Source organism: Tachyglossus aculeatus, chromosome Y4, assembly GCF_015852505.1.
Source record: "Tachyglossus aculeatus isolate mTacAcu1 chromosome Y4, mTacAcu1.pri, whole genome shotgun sequence".
NCBI lineage: Eukaryota > Metazoa > Chordata > Mammalia > Monotremata > Tachyglossidae > Tachyglossus > Tachyglossus aculeatus.
In genome coordinates this window covers 9,590,723-9,606,459 of record NC_052096.1, presented here as the reverse complement: position 1 = coordinate 9,606,459, position 15,737 = coordinate 9,590,723, and the positions used below count along the sequence as shown (strand labels likewise).

The 15,737-nt window shown below is 47.2% G+C and overlaps 1 protein-coding gene and 1 non-coding gene across 2 annotated transcripts; one reads left to right on the top strand and one right to left on the bottom strand.

Moving 5' to 3' along the window:
* Nucleotides 1-243: 243 nt before the first annotated feature.
* CTSS (cathepsin S) lies at nt 244-14,567 on the top strand. The gene is made up of 8 exons (XM_038768955.1): nt 244-339; nt 1,691-1,821; nt 3,520-3,642; nt 4,616-4,765; nt 6,795-7,019; nt 10,745-10,910; nt 12,453-12,555; nt 13,634-14,567. The coding sequence occupies exons 2-8, from the start codon at nt 1,696-1,698 to the stop codon at nt 13,731-13,733; spliced, it is 993 nt and encodes a 330-aa protein (XP_038624883.1). The 5' UTR covers nt 244-339; nt 1,691-1,695; the 3' UTR covers nt 13,734-14,567.
* An 803-nt stretch (nt 14,568-15,370) lies between these two features.
* On the bottom strand, nt 15,371-15,508 carry LOC119947420. The gene has a single exon (XR_005456494.1). It is a non-coding gene; the product is annotated as a small nucleolar RNA SNORA7 (small nucleolar RNA).
* Between the last annotated feature and the right edge of the window lie 229 nt (nt 15,509-15,737).

The following is a 15,737-nucleotide window of genomic DNA, read 5'->3' as shown; positions in this document are numbered from 1 at the left end:
TTATTGAGCGCCTCCTGAGTACAAAGTGCTTCTGAGAGTGCAATATTGTTAAAAGACATGATCCCTGCCCTCAAAAAGTTTATGGTCTAATGGTCCAGCAGTAAGGCAAGAGACAGCAGGGGTGGGAAAGGATGGGTTGGGCGGAAGGGAAGGAGGCGAGAGAGGAGAGAGGAGACAAACACGAACAGAAACTGAAATAAAAGTTCACTTCCTCAATACCGGGGAGCTCATGTGACAGGCTCGGATTCCTTTAAAAGTTCCCTCCAAGACGTTCCTCTGGATGTTTCCGGACTCTTTCCTGCTTGACAGATCCGAGGGCCTTGCAGTCGGGAACACTGGGTAGGTAACTCCGTTTTCCTCTCACCTTTCTTTCCTGGCTTGCCACATCCCTGCTGGGCTGTGAACAGTTCTCTCGCAGGAAGTGAACAACGAAATCGCTTCCTCCATCTCGCTCTTGCCTCAGATAAACCCCAACCGGGTTGGCTTTTGGGAGAGGACCCAGACTCGGCCTCCGTTGACCCCGCTGTGTGTCTGTGGGGGGCCGTAGACCGGAGGGGTGCAGATGGCCAAGATGGAACGGTTTTCTTACCGAATTTGGGAGGACTCTTAGGAGGAATCGCAACCAACTGGAAGTTGGGAGAGGCGGCGAACCTTGGGCTCTTCCTAAATATAGAAATGTTTTTTTCAAACTGAATTTATGAATGCTTTTGAGGAAGGCTGGGGACTTGGGGGTGGGGGTGGGGCGTCACTCAGAGGGAAGAGGAGGAACAGATCTCAGTCGATCCCAGCCCACAGACGGCTGGAGGAGGGGGAGATCTCCCTGGTGGGTTTTAACCCTCCCTTTTCCAGGATTCAGGCCACCTGGACCTCTATCTGTCTGGGAACCATAGCTCCTTCTCCCCATAGTACCATTTAGGGGGGAAAAAAGCAAAAACAGTCCCCCAATGCTACAAACAACATGACAAGGGATCGGTTTGGGCGTGTGGCTGGCAGGCTGGTCAGGACTGGATCCCCCACTTAGCATCTTCAGCCCCACACATGCTCACGGGGGAATTTTACCATCAGAGGCATCTTCTCTGATCTCCGAGGACTATTTACTCTCTCTAGCACTCTCCTCCTCTCTTTCCTTCTCTCCTTAACTCTTTCTTTTGCTGTGTCTCTCTCCGTTTCTTCTCTCTTCCCCTCTTCCTCGCTCTTTCCTTCTCTCATTAACTCACTCTGTCTCCATTTCTTCTCTCTCTCTCCCTTCCCTCTCTGTATCTCCTCTTCTCTTTCCTTCTCTCCATCCTTCTGCCTCTGTTTCTTCTCTTCCCTCCCTCTCTCTTCCTCTCTTTCATTCTTTCTCCCTCTCTCGGTCTCTCCCCCCACCCACACGCTCTCCCTCCTCCTGCCCATGCCTTTCTCTGGGCAACTTTTTCTTCACGCCAGTTGGCCGTGGTGGCTAGCGGCCGGTGTGGGGAGAGAGTGAGGGCATGTCTGATTCTCTTTGCCAAGCCTGGGAAGTCCCTGGCACTTCCATGCCCAAGGATAGCGTGTTGGGGGTGGGGATGGGGGTGTGTGGCCGCTTGAGAAATCTCAGCACCTCACTTACTGCACTGGTTGGGGGTGGAAGTGGTTTGGGCCCCAGCCTGCAGCTTAGATGGGCCACCCACAACCTCCCCTGGTGTCCCGCCCCTTCCTCTTTATTCAGGCAGGATGAAGCAGTTGGTGTGGCTTTGTCTGACCTGGGCCTCTGCCCAGGGGTTCCTGCAGCAGGACTCATCTTTGGACACCCACTGGGACCTGTGGAAAAAAACCCACGGCAAACATTACAGCCAAGAGGTAAAGTGGGCTGGCGAGAAAACTGCCCGGGAAGTGGGGTGACCTATTGGAAAGAGCTCGGGCTCGGGAGTCAGTGGACCTTGGTTCTAATCCTGGCTCTGCCACTTGCCTGCTGGGTGCCAACTTGTCCTTCCCAAGCGCTTAGTACAGTGCTCTGCACACAGTAAGCGCTCAATAAATACGATTGATGATGATGATGGGTGACCTTGGGTGAGTCACTTTACTTCTTCGGGCCTCAGTTACCTCAATTGTAAAATGGGGATAGGCACGTGAACCCCATATGGGACGGGGATAGTGTCCAATCTGATTAATTTGTATCTACCTCAGTGCTTAGAACAGTGTATGGCATATAGTAAGAGACAGGGACTATGTCCAACCCAATTTGCTGGTATCCACCCCAGCACTTTGTACAGTCCCTAGCACATAGTAAGCATTTAACAGATACCATAATCATTATTATTAATTATTATTCTGTTGTGGCTCCTGGGGCCGAGTGCCACAACTTGGAAGCGGCTCCCATGTTCAAAGGAGCCTGGGAGGGGGATGCGATGGTGGGGGGGGGGGTGTCACTCAGAAGAACTCTCTAGGCTCCCTACAAGATGCTCAGAGTGACATATGTGACGTCCCAAGAGTCTGGAAGTCTGGCATTCCCAAGGTCCGGGGCTGATGGGATTTCGGGTTGGTTGTGTCCTGATTGGCTAGAAACTTCTGGCACAGAGGTCTGTGATAAGCAAGCAACATCCTTGCTGGCTTATAAAAGCATAGAAGATCCGATAACGTTCACCGCCATTACAGCATGAACAACTACAAAGGTCAAAGTGTGATGACTGTAATTAAGTCCCTCAGGCACTGCCTACACCTGTAATTCATTTTTTTGTTTATATTAATGTCTGTCTCCCCCCGTAGACTGTAGGATTGTTGTGGGCAGGGAATGTATCTGTTTATTGTAATATTGTACTCTTCCAGGCACTCTGCACACAGTAAGTGCTCAGTAAATATGATTGTATGAATGAATGAACTGAGCTTATTCTAGTCTCAGCTCTGCCACTGGCCCACTGTGTGACCTTGGGCAAGTCACTTACCCTCTCTGGGCCTTAGGGTCCTCATCAGTAAAATAGGGGTAAGATCCCTGCTGTCCCTCCCAGTGATCTTGGGCAAGTCACTTCACTTCTTTGGGCCTCAGTTACCTCAGTTTCCTCAGTTTGGAACAACAGGAGAAGAAGTGTAGCCTAATGGATGGAGCACAGCTCTGGGAAACAGAAAGACCTGGGTTCTAGTCCTGGCTCCACCACTTCTCTGCTGTGTGACCTTGGGCAAGTCATTTCGTTTCTCTGGGCTTCAGTTATCCCATCTATAAAATGGGGGTTAAGACTGTGAACCCCATTTGGGACATGGACTTTGTCCAACCTGATGATCTGGTATTACCCCAGCGCTTAGCACAGTGCCTGATACAGAGTAAGCTCTTAACAAACACCTTAAAAAAATGAGGCCGTTTGCGATGGAGGCTGAGTCTGACCTGATTATTCCCCCCTAGAGCCTAGCACATAGTAAGCACTTCATAGATACTGTTATTTTTAGGTATGCCTGCTTTTGACACAGAACTTAGGGTCGTAACAACGGCATCCTTTTCTCATTCCTGCTTTGAGAACCGTTATTAGGGCTGCCACCTGAGTTGGTGCTTCTCTCCCTTGACTTTAGAATGAGGAAACAGTCCGGAGGCTGATCTGGGAAAAGAACCTGCGATTTGTGATGCTGCACAACTTGGAACACTCCTTGGGACTTCACTCCTATGATCTGGGGATGAATCATTTGGGGGACATGGTAAGTCAATCCCAAGCAGCAGTAGGAGGATTAGCAGTAGGAGTAACAACAATAGCAATAGTGGCAGTAATAGTAGTTGTAGTAAGAGTAGCAGTGGTAGTAATAGTAGCACTAAGTAGTAACAGTAGTAGTAATAGCAGTAGCAGCAGTAGTAGTAGCAGTAGTAATAGCAGCAGTAGCAGTAACAGTAGTAGTAGTAGCATTAGTAAGTAGTAGCAATAGTAATACCAGTAAGCAGTAGTAGTAGCAGCAGTAGCAGTAACAGTATCTAGCTTTATTTCTATTTATTCTGATGACTTGACACCTGCCCACATGTTTTGTTTTGTTGTCTGTCTCCCCCTTCTAGACTGTGAGCCCGTTGTTGGGTAGGGACCGTCTCTCTTGCCAACTTGTACTTCCCAAGTGCGTAGTACACTGCTCTGCACACAGTAAGTGCTCAATAATGAATGAATGAATGAATGAATAGTAGAAGTAGTAGTCAGTGCTTAGAAAAGTTCTTGTCACATAATAAGCACTTAACAAATACCATCATCATCATCAGTAGTAATAATAGTAGTAGTAGTAGTAGCTGTAACTGCAGTAGTCGTGGCAGCAGAAGTGACATTATAGCAGTAGTAGCAGTAATAGTAATAATAGCAGCAGTAGTAGCAATAAGGTAGTAGAAGCAACAATAGTAGTAGTAGAAAAAGTAGCAGTAGAATTTCCCAGCATGCTCTAGGAAAGATGCTAAGGAGATGTGAACCCGCCCAAAGTCAGCCCCGAATTGGGGCTGAGGGGGAGAAATCTCAAATAAAGCCCAGGCTGGAGATGCAGGTGCGGGGAATGAAGTCCACCCTGGGTCCACCAGCCATAGACATTCCAGGGTGACTCCAGCCGAAGGAGCTAAGGTAAAGGAGAAACTGAGGGAAGGCCCGGGGAATGGGTGCGTGCGTGGGGGCGGCGACTGGAAAACCCAGGCTTGCCTGTCTCCTAGACCAGTGAGGAAGTGGCCTTTCTGCTGAGCAAATTGCAAGTGCCACAGCAGCGGACCAGGAACGCCACCTACAGATCAAACCCGAATCAGAATTTACCCGACACGGTGGATTGGAGGGAAAAGGGCTGCGTGACCGAAGTGAAATCTCAGGTGAGTGGGGCATTCTGGAAACGCAGCTGTGCTCTGAGTACAGCCAAGGGACGACTCCCCTGGGATGAAGAGGTCATCTTTTAGACTGTGAGCCCACTGTTGGGTAGGGACTGTCTCTATATGTTGCCAACTTGTACTTCCCAAGCGCTTAGTACAGTGTTCTGCACACAGTAAGCGCTCAATGAATACGATTGATTGATTGATTGATCGATCTGGTCCAGCCCCCTGCCTCCGGACAGGTGAACGCCCACCTCCTGGGCCACGCGAAGGTCCTCTTTTAATGGGTCGGGAGGCAGCAACCTATCCTTAGTGGCCTGTTGGATCCCTTGGAAAGAGGCCGGGGCTGGGGGTCAGGAGACGTAGATTCTGGTCCTGCGCTCTCCACTAGGCCGCACTGCTTCTCTGCATGCGATGGCACATGCTCCCAGCTCTGCCACTCGTCCACCGTGTGACCGTGAGCAAATCACTTCTCTGGGCCACAGTTTCCTCATCTGCAAAATGGGGATTCAATACCTGTTCTCCCTCCTACTTAGACTGTGAGCCCCACTAGGGACAGAGACTATGTCCAACCTTATTATCTTGTATCTACCCTACTGCTTAGTACAGTGCTTGGCACCAAGTAAGCACTAAGCAATCATTATTATAATTAGTCTATTATTATCTGTTGCCAAACTGTACTTTGCAAGCACTTAGTACAGTGCTCTGCACACAGTAAGTGTTCAATAAATACAATTGAATGAATGAATGAATAATAATAATAATAATGATGGCATTTGTTAAGTGCTTACTATGTGCAGAGCACTATTCTAAGCGCTGGGGGGGATACAAGGTGATCAGGTTGTCCCACATGGGGCTCACAGTCGTAATCCCCATTTTACAGATGAGGGAACTGAGGCCCAGAGAAGTGAGGGAATAGTCTCCTGGTCTAGTATTCTGGGATGCTGAGTGATTCCTTCTCTTACAATAAAACAACTTCCAAAGATGGAAGGCAGTGGTCCAGCTCCCTGTCTTTTAGTGTCCCCCCCATTTCTGTCTCTTCACACTGCTGGTGATATGTGATGAACTCAACCCCCACAGGAAGTTGGGCAGGACTGAACAAAGCACTGGGTCCAATGTGAATCTCAAAAATGCAATGGAGAGAGGTTCTATATGAGTCACTAGATGAGGAAGCTGGGAAGGGGGAGGAAACGGTGAGAACGTTCCGTGATCCATCCCAAAGCACTAGGGAAGATAATGATGGCATTTGTTAAGCGCCTACTATGTAGCAAGCGCTGTTCTAAGTTCTGGGGTAGAAGCAAGCTAATCAGATTGGGCACAGTCCCTGTCCCCCATGGGGCTCACAGTCTTAATCCCTATTTACAGATGACATAGCTGAGGCCCAGAGAAGTGAAGTGACTTGCCCGAGGTCCCAGAGCAGACAAGTGGTGGAGTGGAGATTAGAACCCAGTTCCTTCTGCCTCCTAGGCTTGTTCTCACCCTACAGGCTTGAGTCCTGGTACTTACTCAGTGCTTGCTTTGTGCTGGGCACTGTGCTAAACACTGGGGTTGGTGCTGGTTCATCAGCTCAGACGCAGAGGGGCTCACAATCTAAGAACCCCTGTAAGAGGGAGGGAGACCGGTGGTCTTATTTCCATTTTATAGATGGGGAAACGGGCTCAGAGAGGTCCAGTGATTTGCTTCAGGTCACACAGCGGGTCGGGGCAGAATGAGGACCAGACTCAGAACTACTGACTCCCCCGTTGGTGCTTTTTACAGGAGGCCCCGCAGCCCATTACCCTGATTTAATAGACGGGGAAAACGAGGCGGAGTCAGATCCTGGAACTTGCTCCACGTCCCGCAGCGGGACTGGGCCGAGCCAGGACCAGAACCAGGGTCTCCCGCCTCCCCTTCCTGTGCCCTATCCACTGGGCCACCCTGCCCCCAGCATCCCGGGGGTGCTGGAGGGAAAAGAGTCTCGGGGAGGGTCCGGGAGTCTGAGCAGGGATGGTGACTCCTTTGGGCTGACAGTTTTTTTCCCGTGTCTCCCTAGGGATCCTGTGGGGCCTGCTGGGCTTTCAGTGCGGTGGGAGCCCTGGAGGCCCAGGTGAAACTGAAAACGGGAAAGCTGGTATCCCTCAGCGCCCAGAACCTGGTGGATTGTTCCTCCAAATACGACAATCACGGCTGCAACGGGGGCTTCATGCAGCGGGCCTTCCAGTATATCATCGACAACAACGGGATCGACTCCGACGCCGCCTACCCTTACAAAGCCAGGGTGAGTGGGCACTGTCAGAATGATGGGATTGGCCAAGAGTTCATTGTAATGATGATAATAATAATGATAATATCCATTCAATTCATTCAATCCTATTTATTCGATTGTATTTATTCAGCGCTTACTGTGTGCAGAGCACTGTAGAGAAGCAGTGTGAGGAGCAGCGAAGCAGCGTGGCTCAGTGGAAAGAGCACGGGCTTTGGAGTCAGAGGTCATGGGTTCAAATCCTGGCTCCGCCAATTGTCAGCTGTGTGACTTTGGACTTAACTTCTCTGTGCCTCAGTTACCTCATCTGTAAAATGGGGATTAAGACTCTGAGCCCCCCGTGGGACAACCTGATCCCCTTGTAACCTCCCCAGCACTTAGAACAGTGCTTTGCACATAGTAAGTGCTTAATAAATGCCATTAAAAAAAAGGAGCATGCCGTAGTGGATCGAGCCTGGGCTTGGGAGTCACAAGGTCATGGGTTCTACTCCAGGCTCTGCCACTTGTCTGCTGTGTGACCTTAGGCAAGTCACTTCACTTCTCTGTGCCTCAGTTACCTCATTTGTAAATTGGGGATTGAGACTGTGAGCTCCGCATGGGACAGGGACTATGTCCAACCCAATATCCTCCCCAAAGCTTAGTACAGTGCCTGGCACATAGTAAGCGCTTAATAAATACCATAATAATTATGATTATACTAAGCGCTTGGAAGAATACAATAGAAAAATAGACACATTTCCTAATGATGATGATGACAATTGTGGTATTCGTTACATGCTTTCTAAGTTCCAAACACCACTAAATGTTGGGGTAGGTACAATTCAATCAGACAGGGCACAGTCCTTGTCCCATATGGAGCTCACAGTCTGAGGGGAGGACAGTGATAATAACTGTGATAATAATAACTGTGGTATTTGTTAAGTGCTTTTATTACATGTCATTCATTCATTCAATCGTATTTATTGAGTGCTTACTGTGTGCAGAGCACTGTACTATACTCTTGGGAAGTACAAGTCTGCAACATATAGAGATGGTCCCTACTTAAAAACGGGCTCACAGTCTAGAAGAGGGAGACAGACAACAAAACAAAACATGTGGACAGGTGTCATCAGAATAAATAGAAATAAAGCTAGATGCACATCAGTAACAAAATTAATAGAATAGTAAATATGTACAAGTAAAATAAATAGAGTAATAAATCTGTACAAACATATATACAGGTGCCGTGGGGAGGGGAAGGAGGTAGGGCGGGGGGATGGGCAGGGGGAGAGGAAAAAGGGGGCTCAGTCTGGGAAGGCCTCCTGGAGGAGGTGAGCTCTCAGTAGGGCTTTGAAGGGAGGAAGAGAGCTAGTTTGGTGGATGTGTGGAGGAAGGGAATTCCTGGCCAGGGGAAGGACATGGGCCAGGGGTTGACGGCGGGACAGGTGAGGATGAGGCACAATGAGGAGGTTAACCAGTGGCAGAGGAGCAGAAGGTGCGGGCTGGGCTGGAGAAGGAGAGAAGGCAAGTGAGGTAGGAGGGGGTGAGGGGATGGACAGCCTTGAAGCCGAAAGTGGGGAGTTTTTTCTTCAAACCAGTCGGGATAGGATGAGAGATTGTCAAGCACCAAACTAAGTGCTAGGGCTCATTATGGGCAGAGGACAGGACTGCTAATTCCGGTGTATATTGTACTCTCCCAAGTGCTTAGTGCAGTGCTCTGCACACAGTAAGAGCTCAGTGAATACCATTGATTGACTCATTCAAATGTATTTATTGAGTGCTTACAGTGTGCAAAGCACTGTACTAAGCACTTGGGAGAGTACAATATAACACCGATGGATTGACTGATTGATAGGGTAGATACAAGATAATCAAGTCCTTCATGGAGCTCACTGTCTAAGAAGGAGGGAGAACAGGGATGGAATCCCCATTTTGTAGATGAGGAATAGAGGCACAGAGAAGTGAAGTGACTTGCCCAAGATCCCACAGCTGGCAAGCAGAAGAGCAGGGATTAGACCCCAGGTCCTTCTGACTCCGAGGGCTGGCCTCTACCCACTAGGCCAAGCTGCTTCTTTCTCAACTATGTCTTCACCATCATTTTAGTATCGGTGTAGTTTTAAGCAGGTGTCAGTGCGGTGTTCCGGGGGATGCTGTGGCATGACATGACGTGACATGTCTGGCGTCACACGGCTAGGGGTCAATGCGGTGGGATGGCTGTCCTAGGGACAGTGGCCAGATGCCTGAAGCGCAAATGGGGCCCTGATACATCATAAGGACAGTGGTGAGATTTTGCAAACACTTACTATGTGTCAAACGCTGTATTATGTGCTGATATAATCAATCAATCAGTCAATTGTTTGGAGAGCACCGTACTCAGTACTTGGGAAGGACAATTTAACCGAGTTAGTAGACACATTCCCTGCCCACAATGAACCTACAGTTTAGAGGGGGAGACATTTATGTATTTATTTATATTAAGGGCTGTCTCCCCCGCTAGACTGTAAGCTCATTGTAGGCAGGGATTGTGTCTGTTTATTGTTATACTGTACTCTCCCAAGCGCTTAGTACAGTGCTTTGCACACAGTAAGCACTCAATAAATATGATTGAATGACTGAACATTAATACAAATAAATAAATTTTGGATGTAGACATAAGTGCTGGGGGAACTTCAATAGAAGCAGATCAGATACAGTCCCTGTCCTACCTGGGACTGATAGTGTAAGAGCGAGAGGGAACAGGTATTTCATCCCCATTTAACAGAGGAGGAAACTGAGGCATAGAGCTGTTAATCAATCAATCGTATTTATTGAGAGCTTACTGTGTGCAGAGCACTGTACTAAGCGCTTGGGAAGTACAAGTTGGCAACATAAGTGACTTGCCCAAGGTCACGCAGCAGTGACTGGCAGAGGCAGGATTAGAACCCAGGTCCTCTGACTTTCAGGCCCATGGTCGTTCGACTAGGCCACACTGCTCCTCTGTAACTCTTTTTGGGTCTATCTTCCTACTTTTTTTTATGGTATTCGTTAAGTACTTACTATGTGTCAGACGCTGTTCTCAGCTCTAGGGAAGATACAAAGTAGTCAAGTTGGACCCAGTCCATGTCCCATATGGGGCTCACAGTCTTAATTTCCATTTTACAAATGAGGTCACTGAGGCCCAGAGATGTTAAGTGACTTGTCCAAGATCACGCAGCAGACGAATGGCAGAGGCAGGATTAGAACTCAGGTCCTTTGATTCCCAGGCCAGTGCTCTATCCGCTAGGCCACGCTGCTTCTAATTAGCGCATCAGGTCCTTGTGGGCAGAGAACAGGTCCCGTGCTTCTATTGGCCTTTCTTTTAGTGCTAAGAACGGAGTTTCTCACTCAAAAGTTGCTTAATACACCCCAATCCTATGACCGCCCACCATCTGTGGTTTATTTCAGGATCTGTCTCCCTCCGCTGGATGGATTATAAGCCTCTTGAGGAGAGGTCTACTGACTCTATTGTACACTCCCAAGGACATAATAATAATAATAATTGTGGATTTGTTAAGCGCTATGTGCAATGCGCCTGTTTATTGTATTATTGAACTCTCCCAAGAGCTTAGAACAGTGCTCTGCACACAGTAAGTGCTCAATAAATATGATTGACTGACTGACTAGTACACTTAGTCTAGTGCTCTGCACACAGTAGGTGCTCAGCCAATCCCATTCCGACTAGAAGCAGGGAGGAGGAGAGACGGGTTTGCAGGTCATTGACGTTTACCTTTCGTACTGTTCAGGATGGGCAGTGCCAATACAACCCAGCCAGCCGTGCTGCCACCTGTTCCAAATACACGGAGCTCCCGTATGGCAGTGAGGACGCGCTCAAGGAAACCTTGGCCAACATCGGGCCCGTGTCGGTGGCCATAGATGCCAGTCGGCCCACCTTCTTCCTCTACAAGAGCGGTAAATCTCTGCCTCTCTAGGTTCCCCCCGGGGCCAGAAGCTCCCTCTCTGACCAAAGCTGCCAGGCCACAACTCTCCTGCATCAAACAGAAACCCCTCACCATCGGCTTTAAAGCCCTCAATCTCCTTGCCCCTCCTTACCTCACTGCTCTCTTACTACGTACAACCCATTCTGCATACTTCGCTCCCCTAAAGCCAATCATCATCATCATCATCAATCGTATTTATTGAGCGCTTACTATGTGCAGAGCACTGTACTAAGCGCTTGGGAAGTACAAATTGGCAACATATAGAGACAGTCCCTACCCAACAGTGGGCTCATCTCACTGTACCTCTATCTCATGTATCTTGCCATCGACCCCTCGCCCACGTCCTGCCTCTGGCCTGGAATGCCCTCCCTCCTCAGATCTGACAGACAATTACTCTCCCACCTTTTAAACTGTGAGCTCACTGTTGGGCAGGGACTGTCTCTATATGTTGCCAACTTGTACTTCCCAAGCGCTTAGTACAGTGCTCTGCACACAGTAAGCGTTCAATAAATATGATTGATTCAAAGCCTTATTGAAGGCACATCTCCTCCAAGAAGCCTTTCCTAACTAAGCCCTGCTTTCCTCTTCTCCCACTCCCTTCTGTGTTGTCCTGACTTTCTTCCTTTATTCATCCCCCCTTCCCAGCACCACAGCACTTATGTCCATACTTATGTCCATTTATTTATATTTATGAGTGTAAGCTTGTTGTGGGCAGAGAATGTGTCTGTTATAGTGTTAAATTGTACTCTCCCAAGTGCTTAGTACAGTGCCATGCACACAGTAAGTGCTCAATAAATACAATTGACTGACTGGCTGACTGACTCTCCCAACTCCAAAGCCCTTCCCAAGACCCCATCTCCTCTGGGAAGCTTTCCATCAACCGATCAATCCATCAATCAGTGGTATTTATTTAGGTTTACTATGTGCCGAGAGAGTGCTATACTAAATACTTGGGAGAGTACAATGCAACAGAGTTGGTAGACACGTTTCCTGCCCCAAACGATAATGTCGAGAAGCAGCGTGGCCTAATGGATTTAGCCCAGGCCCTAGCTTCTAATCCTGGTTCCACCAATTTTCTTCTATGTGACCTTGGGCAAGTCACTTAACTAATAACTTAACTAACAAATAATGGTATTTATTGAGTGCTTACTATGTACAGAGCACTGTGCTAAGTACTTGGGGGGGTAAAATACAGTAAAGTTTGTACACACGTTCCCTGCCCACAAGGAGCTCACACTCTAGAGGTGGACAGAGATTAAAATAAATTACATACTGGGGAAATGGCAGAGCACTAAGGATATGTACATAACTGCTGGACCAACTCTGTTATTTGTACTCTCCAAGCACTTAGTGCAGTGCTGTGCACGAAGTAAGCACTCAGTCCATATGATTGAAGGATTGATTGATTGATCGATTGCTTTGGGGTTCAAGGTGGGGTGAATACTGAAGTCTAGATGGTGGTATGAGGGATTTCTGCCACTGTTGCTTATTCTGGGTAATCCTTTGTTTTCAGGTGTGTATTTTGACCCAAGCTGCAATAACACAGTAAACCACGGTGTGCTCGCGGTCGGATATGGAAACCTCGATGGCAAGGATTATTGGCTTGTGAAGAACAGGTAATCAATCACTCCACTGCATTTTTCACCCATTTGATAAGGTTCTATTCCTCTGGGGGACCTTCACTGGAAGCTATGTGGCCTAGGGAAAAGAGCCCAGGCTGGGAGTCAGAACACCTAGATTCTAATCGCGGCTCCCCCCCGTTGTTTGCTGTGTGACCTCCAGCAAGTCACCTAGCTTCTCTGGGCCTTATCTTTAAAATGGGGTTTAAGTATCTGCTCTCCCTGCCCCTCGGACTGTGACTGATCAAGGTTATCCTTTCTCTATCCCAGCATTTATCACAGTTCTTGGCATATAGTAAGTGCCTAACAGATAACACAATCATTACCCAATAATAATAAGAATAAGAATAATGATGATATTTGTTAAGCCTTACTATGTGTCAAGCACTGTTCTAAGCACTGGGGTAGATACAAACTAATCAGGTTGGACACAGCCTCTGTCCCACATAGGGCTCACAATCTTAATCCCCATTTTGCAGTTGAGGAAACTGAGGCCTAGAGAAGTGAAGCAAATTGCCCAACGTTGCACAGCAGACAAGGGGCGGAGCCAGGATTAGAACCCAGATCTTTCCAACTCCCAGGCCTATGCTCTAGCTGCTAGGCCATGCTGATCTGTTTTGTACTTTCAGTCCATGCCAAGTGCTTAGCACAGTGCACGGGACCCAGTGAATACTCAACAAAGCCCTTCTTTCCTCTTCTCCTACTCCCATCTGTGTCACCCTGACTTATTCCCTTTGTTTATCCCCCCCACATCCTCACTTCACTTATGTGCATATCCGCAATTTTTAAATTTATATTAATATCTGTTTCCTCCTGTAGACTGTAAACGCACCGTAGTCAGGGAAAGTGCCTGTTTATTGTTACAGTGTACTCTCCCACATGCTCAGTATAGTGCTTTGCACACAGTAAGCACTCAACAAATATGATTGAGTGAATGAATGAATGAATGGGAAAAACAAAGATCAGGAGAAGTTCATTTGGTTCTCCTGAAGGTGGATTTGCAGCAGGGGAAAAGAATCCTGGTTTTATTCTTTGCGTTTATAATGTGTTTTTTTTTTCATTTAATTTCCTAAAGCTGGGGCCTTAATTTTGGTGAACAAGGGTACATCCGAATGGCCCGGAACAGCCAGAACCACTGTGGTATCGCCAGTTACGCCTCTTACCCCGAAATCTAGGAGGGTTTCCTTCATTGTGCCGTCCAGTCCAAATCCTGCTTCGCCTGGTTTCACGCCTACTTTCTGCCTTCAGAAAACGTGATTTATTTTCCTGGTGAGAACGGCCCAAGGAGCGCCTTCCTCCAATTCAAATGTACTCGGTTAGAAATCTCAAGTTTCAGAGGTAGGATGGTGTGATTTACGGACAACGCAGGACTGATCCTCACTGCACTAGCTCCATACAAAGCACTTTTAAGAAAGGGGACTGCAGGTCTGTCATGTCCTAATCCACCGGTCCATCCATCGATGATATTCATTGAGGGGCCATCGAAGGACACATGTTCGAAAAACAGAAACAACCAGGTCTCTTTGAAGAATGGCTGAAACTGAGACATCTATGGGACCGAGGAGTAATATTGGAGGCTGTCACTGGTTACTTATTGTCACTTTTAATTGGTTTGGAAAAGACACCAGATATCTAGAATTTGCACTGTCTGAAACTAGTTGTTAAAATATTTAACAAGAGCCCTCATCTTATGCTCCAAACAGGAAACACTGTAGTAAAATAAAACAGTAGCTTTCATGTTTATTCTCACCTTCTGTATGTCAACAAGGTGGTCAGTAAAGGTAATGAGTTTGTTTCACAGGGCTGGATTTGAACAGAAGCGAGCAGAGAGTGGGAAAGATCAATGAATTGGGCAAGTTTACCGTCTAGAAATACCCCAGTAGCGTATCAGATCTCTGTGGGCAGGGATTACCTCATTTCTGCATTGTTGAGGAGAATTTCTCAAGCACTCACCTCAGCGCATGGCACAAATGAGCACATGATAATAAAATTTTCACAGAAAAAGAGAAGCAATGTGGTCTAGTGGGTAGAGTGTGAGTCAGAAGGACCTGGGTTCTAATCTTGCTCTGCCAATTGCTTGTCGGGTGACCGTGGGCAAATTACTTAACTTCTCTGTGCCTCAGTTTCCTCAACTATAAAATGGGGATACCTGTTCTCCCTCCTACTTAGAATGTGAGCCCTATGTAGGGCAGGAACTGTGTCCAACCTAATTAACTTGTACTTACCCCAATGCTTAGAACAGTGCTTGACATATAGTAAGTGCTTAATGACTACCATAAAAAAAATCAGGCACTTTCTACATGCTAAATGCTGAATACTAATACAGTCTTGTCTTTTGCTGTGGAGTCCTTTCCAACCCATAAAGGCTCCATGGACTCATCTCTTCCAGAACACCCTGCCTCCATCTGAAATCATTCAGGTAATGTACCCATAGAGTTCTCTTGGTAAAAATAAGGAGATAGTTTACCATTGCCTTCTTCCACACTGTAAGCTTGAGTCTCCACCCTCGACTTTCTCCCATGCCGCTGCTGTCCAGCACAGGTGAGTTTTGACTTGTAGCATCATCATCATCATCATCATCAATCGTATTTATTGAGCGCTTACTATGTGCAGAGCACTGTACTAAGCGCTTGGGAAGTACAAATTGGCAACATATAGAGACAGTCCCTACCCAACAGTGGGCTCACAGTCTAAAAGGGGGAGACAGAGAACAAAACCAAACATACTAACAAAATAAAATAAATAGAATAGATATGTACAAATAAAATAAATAAATAGAGTAATAAATATGTACAAACATATATACATATATATATATAGCAGATTGCCTGCCATTCACTAGCCACTGCCCAAGCTAGGAATGGAATGGGCATGCCTCTGCTTAACTCTCTTTCCCATAGCCGAGACTGGCAGAGTACTGGAAATTCTCCAGGTGCGACCCTGAGAGGGGCTGAGAGTTTATTAATACAGTAGTATGCCCATTATCATTATGTAACCTAGTTCTCCTTTCCCTGTTCAAAATATGGTGCTTCTAGGCAATGCTGCTTCTCAGAGGAAGAAAATGACATTCCTTTCTCTGTGTCCCCCATCTTTCCCAAATGAGAATTTATTGTGGGTGGTTGTAAGTTCTTTTTTTTTAAAGCGAGCTTTAATACCAGGATTGAAAAGATAATCTATTT

Coding starts and splice junctions, on each gene's coding strand:
- CTSS (XM_038768955.1), top strand. CDS start 1,696: ATGAAGCAGTTGGTGTGGCTTTGTCTGACCTGGGCCTCTGCCCAGGGG. Junction 7,020..10,744: donor CCTACCCTTACAAAGCCAGG/GTGAGTGGGCAC, acceptor CGTACTGTTCAG/GATGGGCAGTGCCAATACAA. Junction 12,556..13,633: donor TATTGGCTTGTGAAGAACAG/GTAATCAATCAC, acceptor AATTTCCTAAAG/CTGGGGCCTTAATTTTGGTG.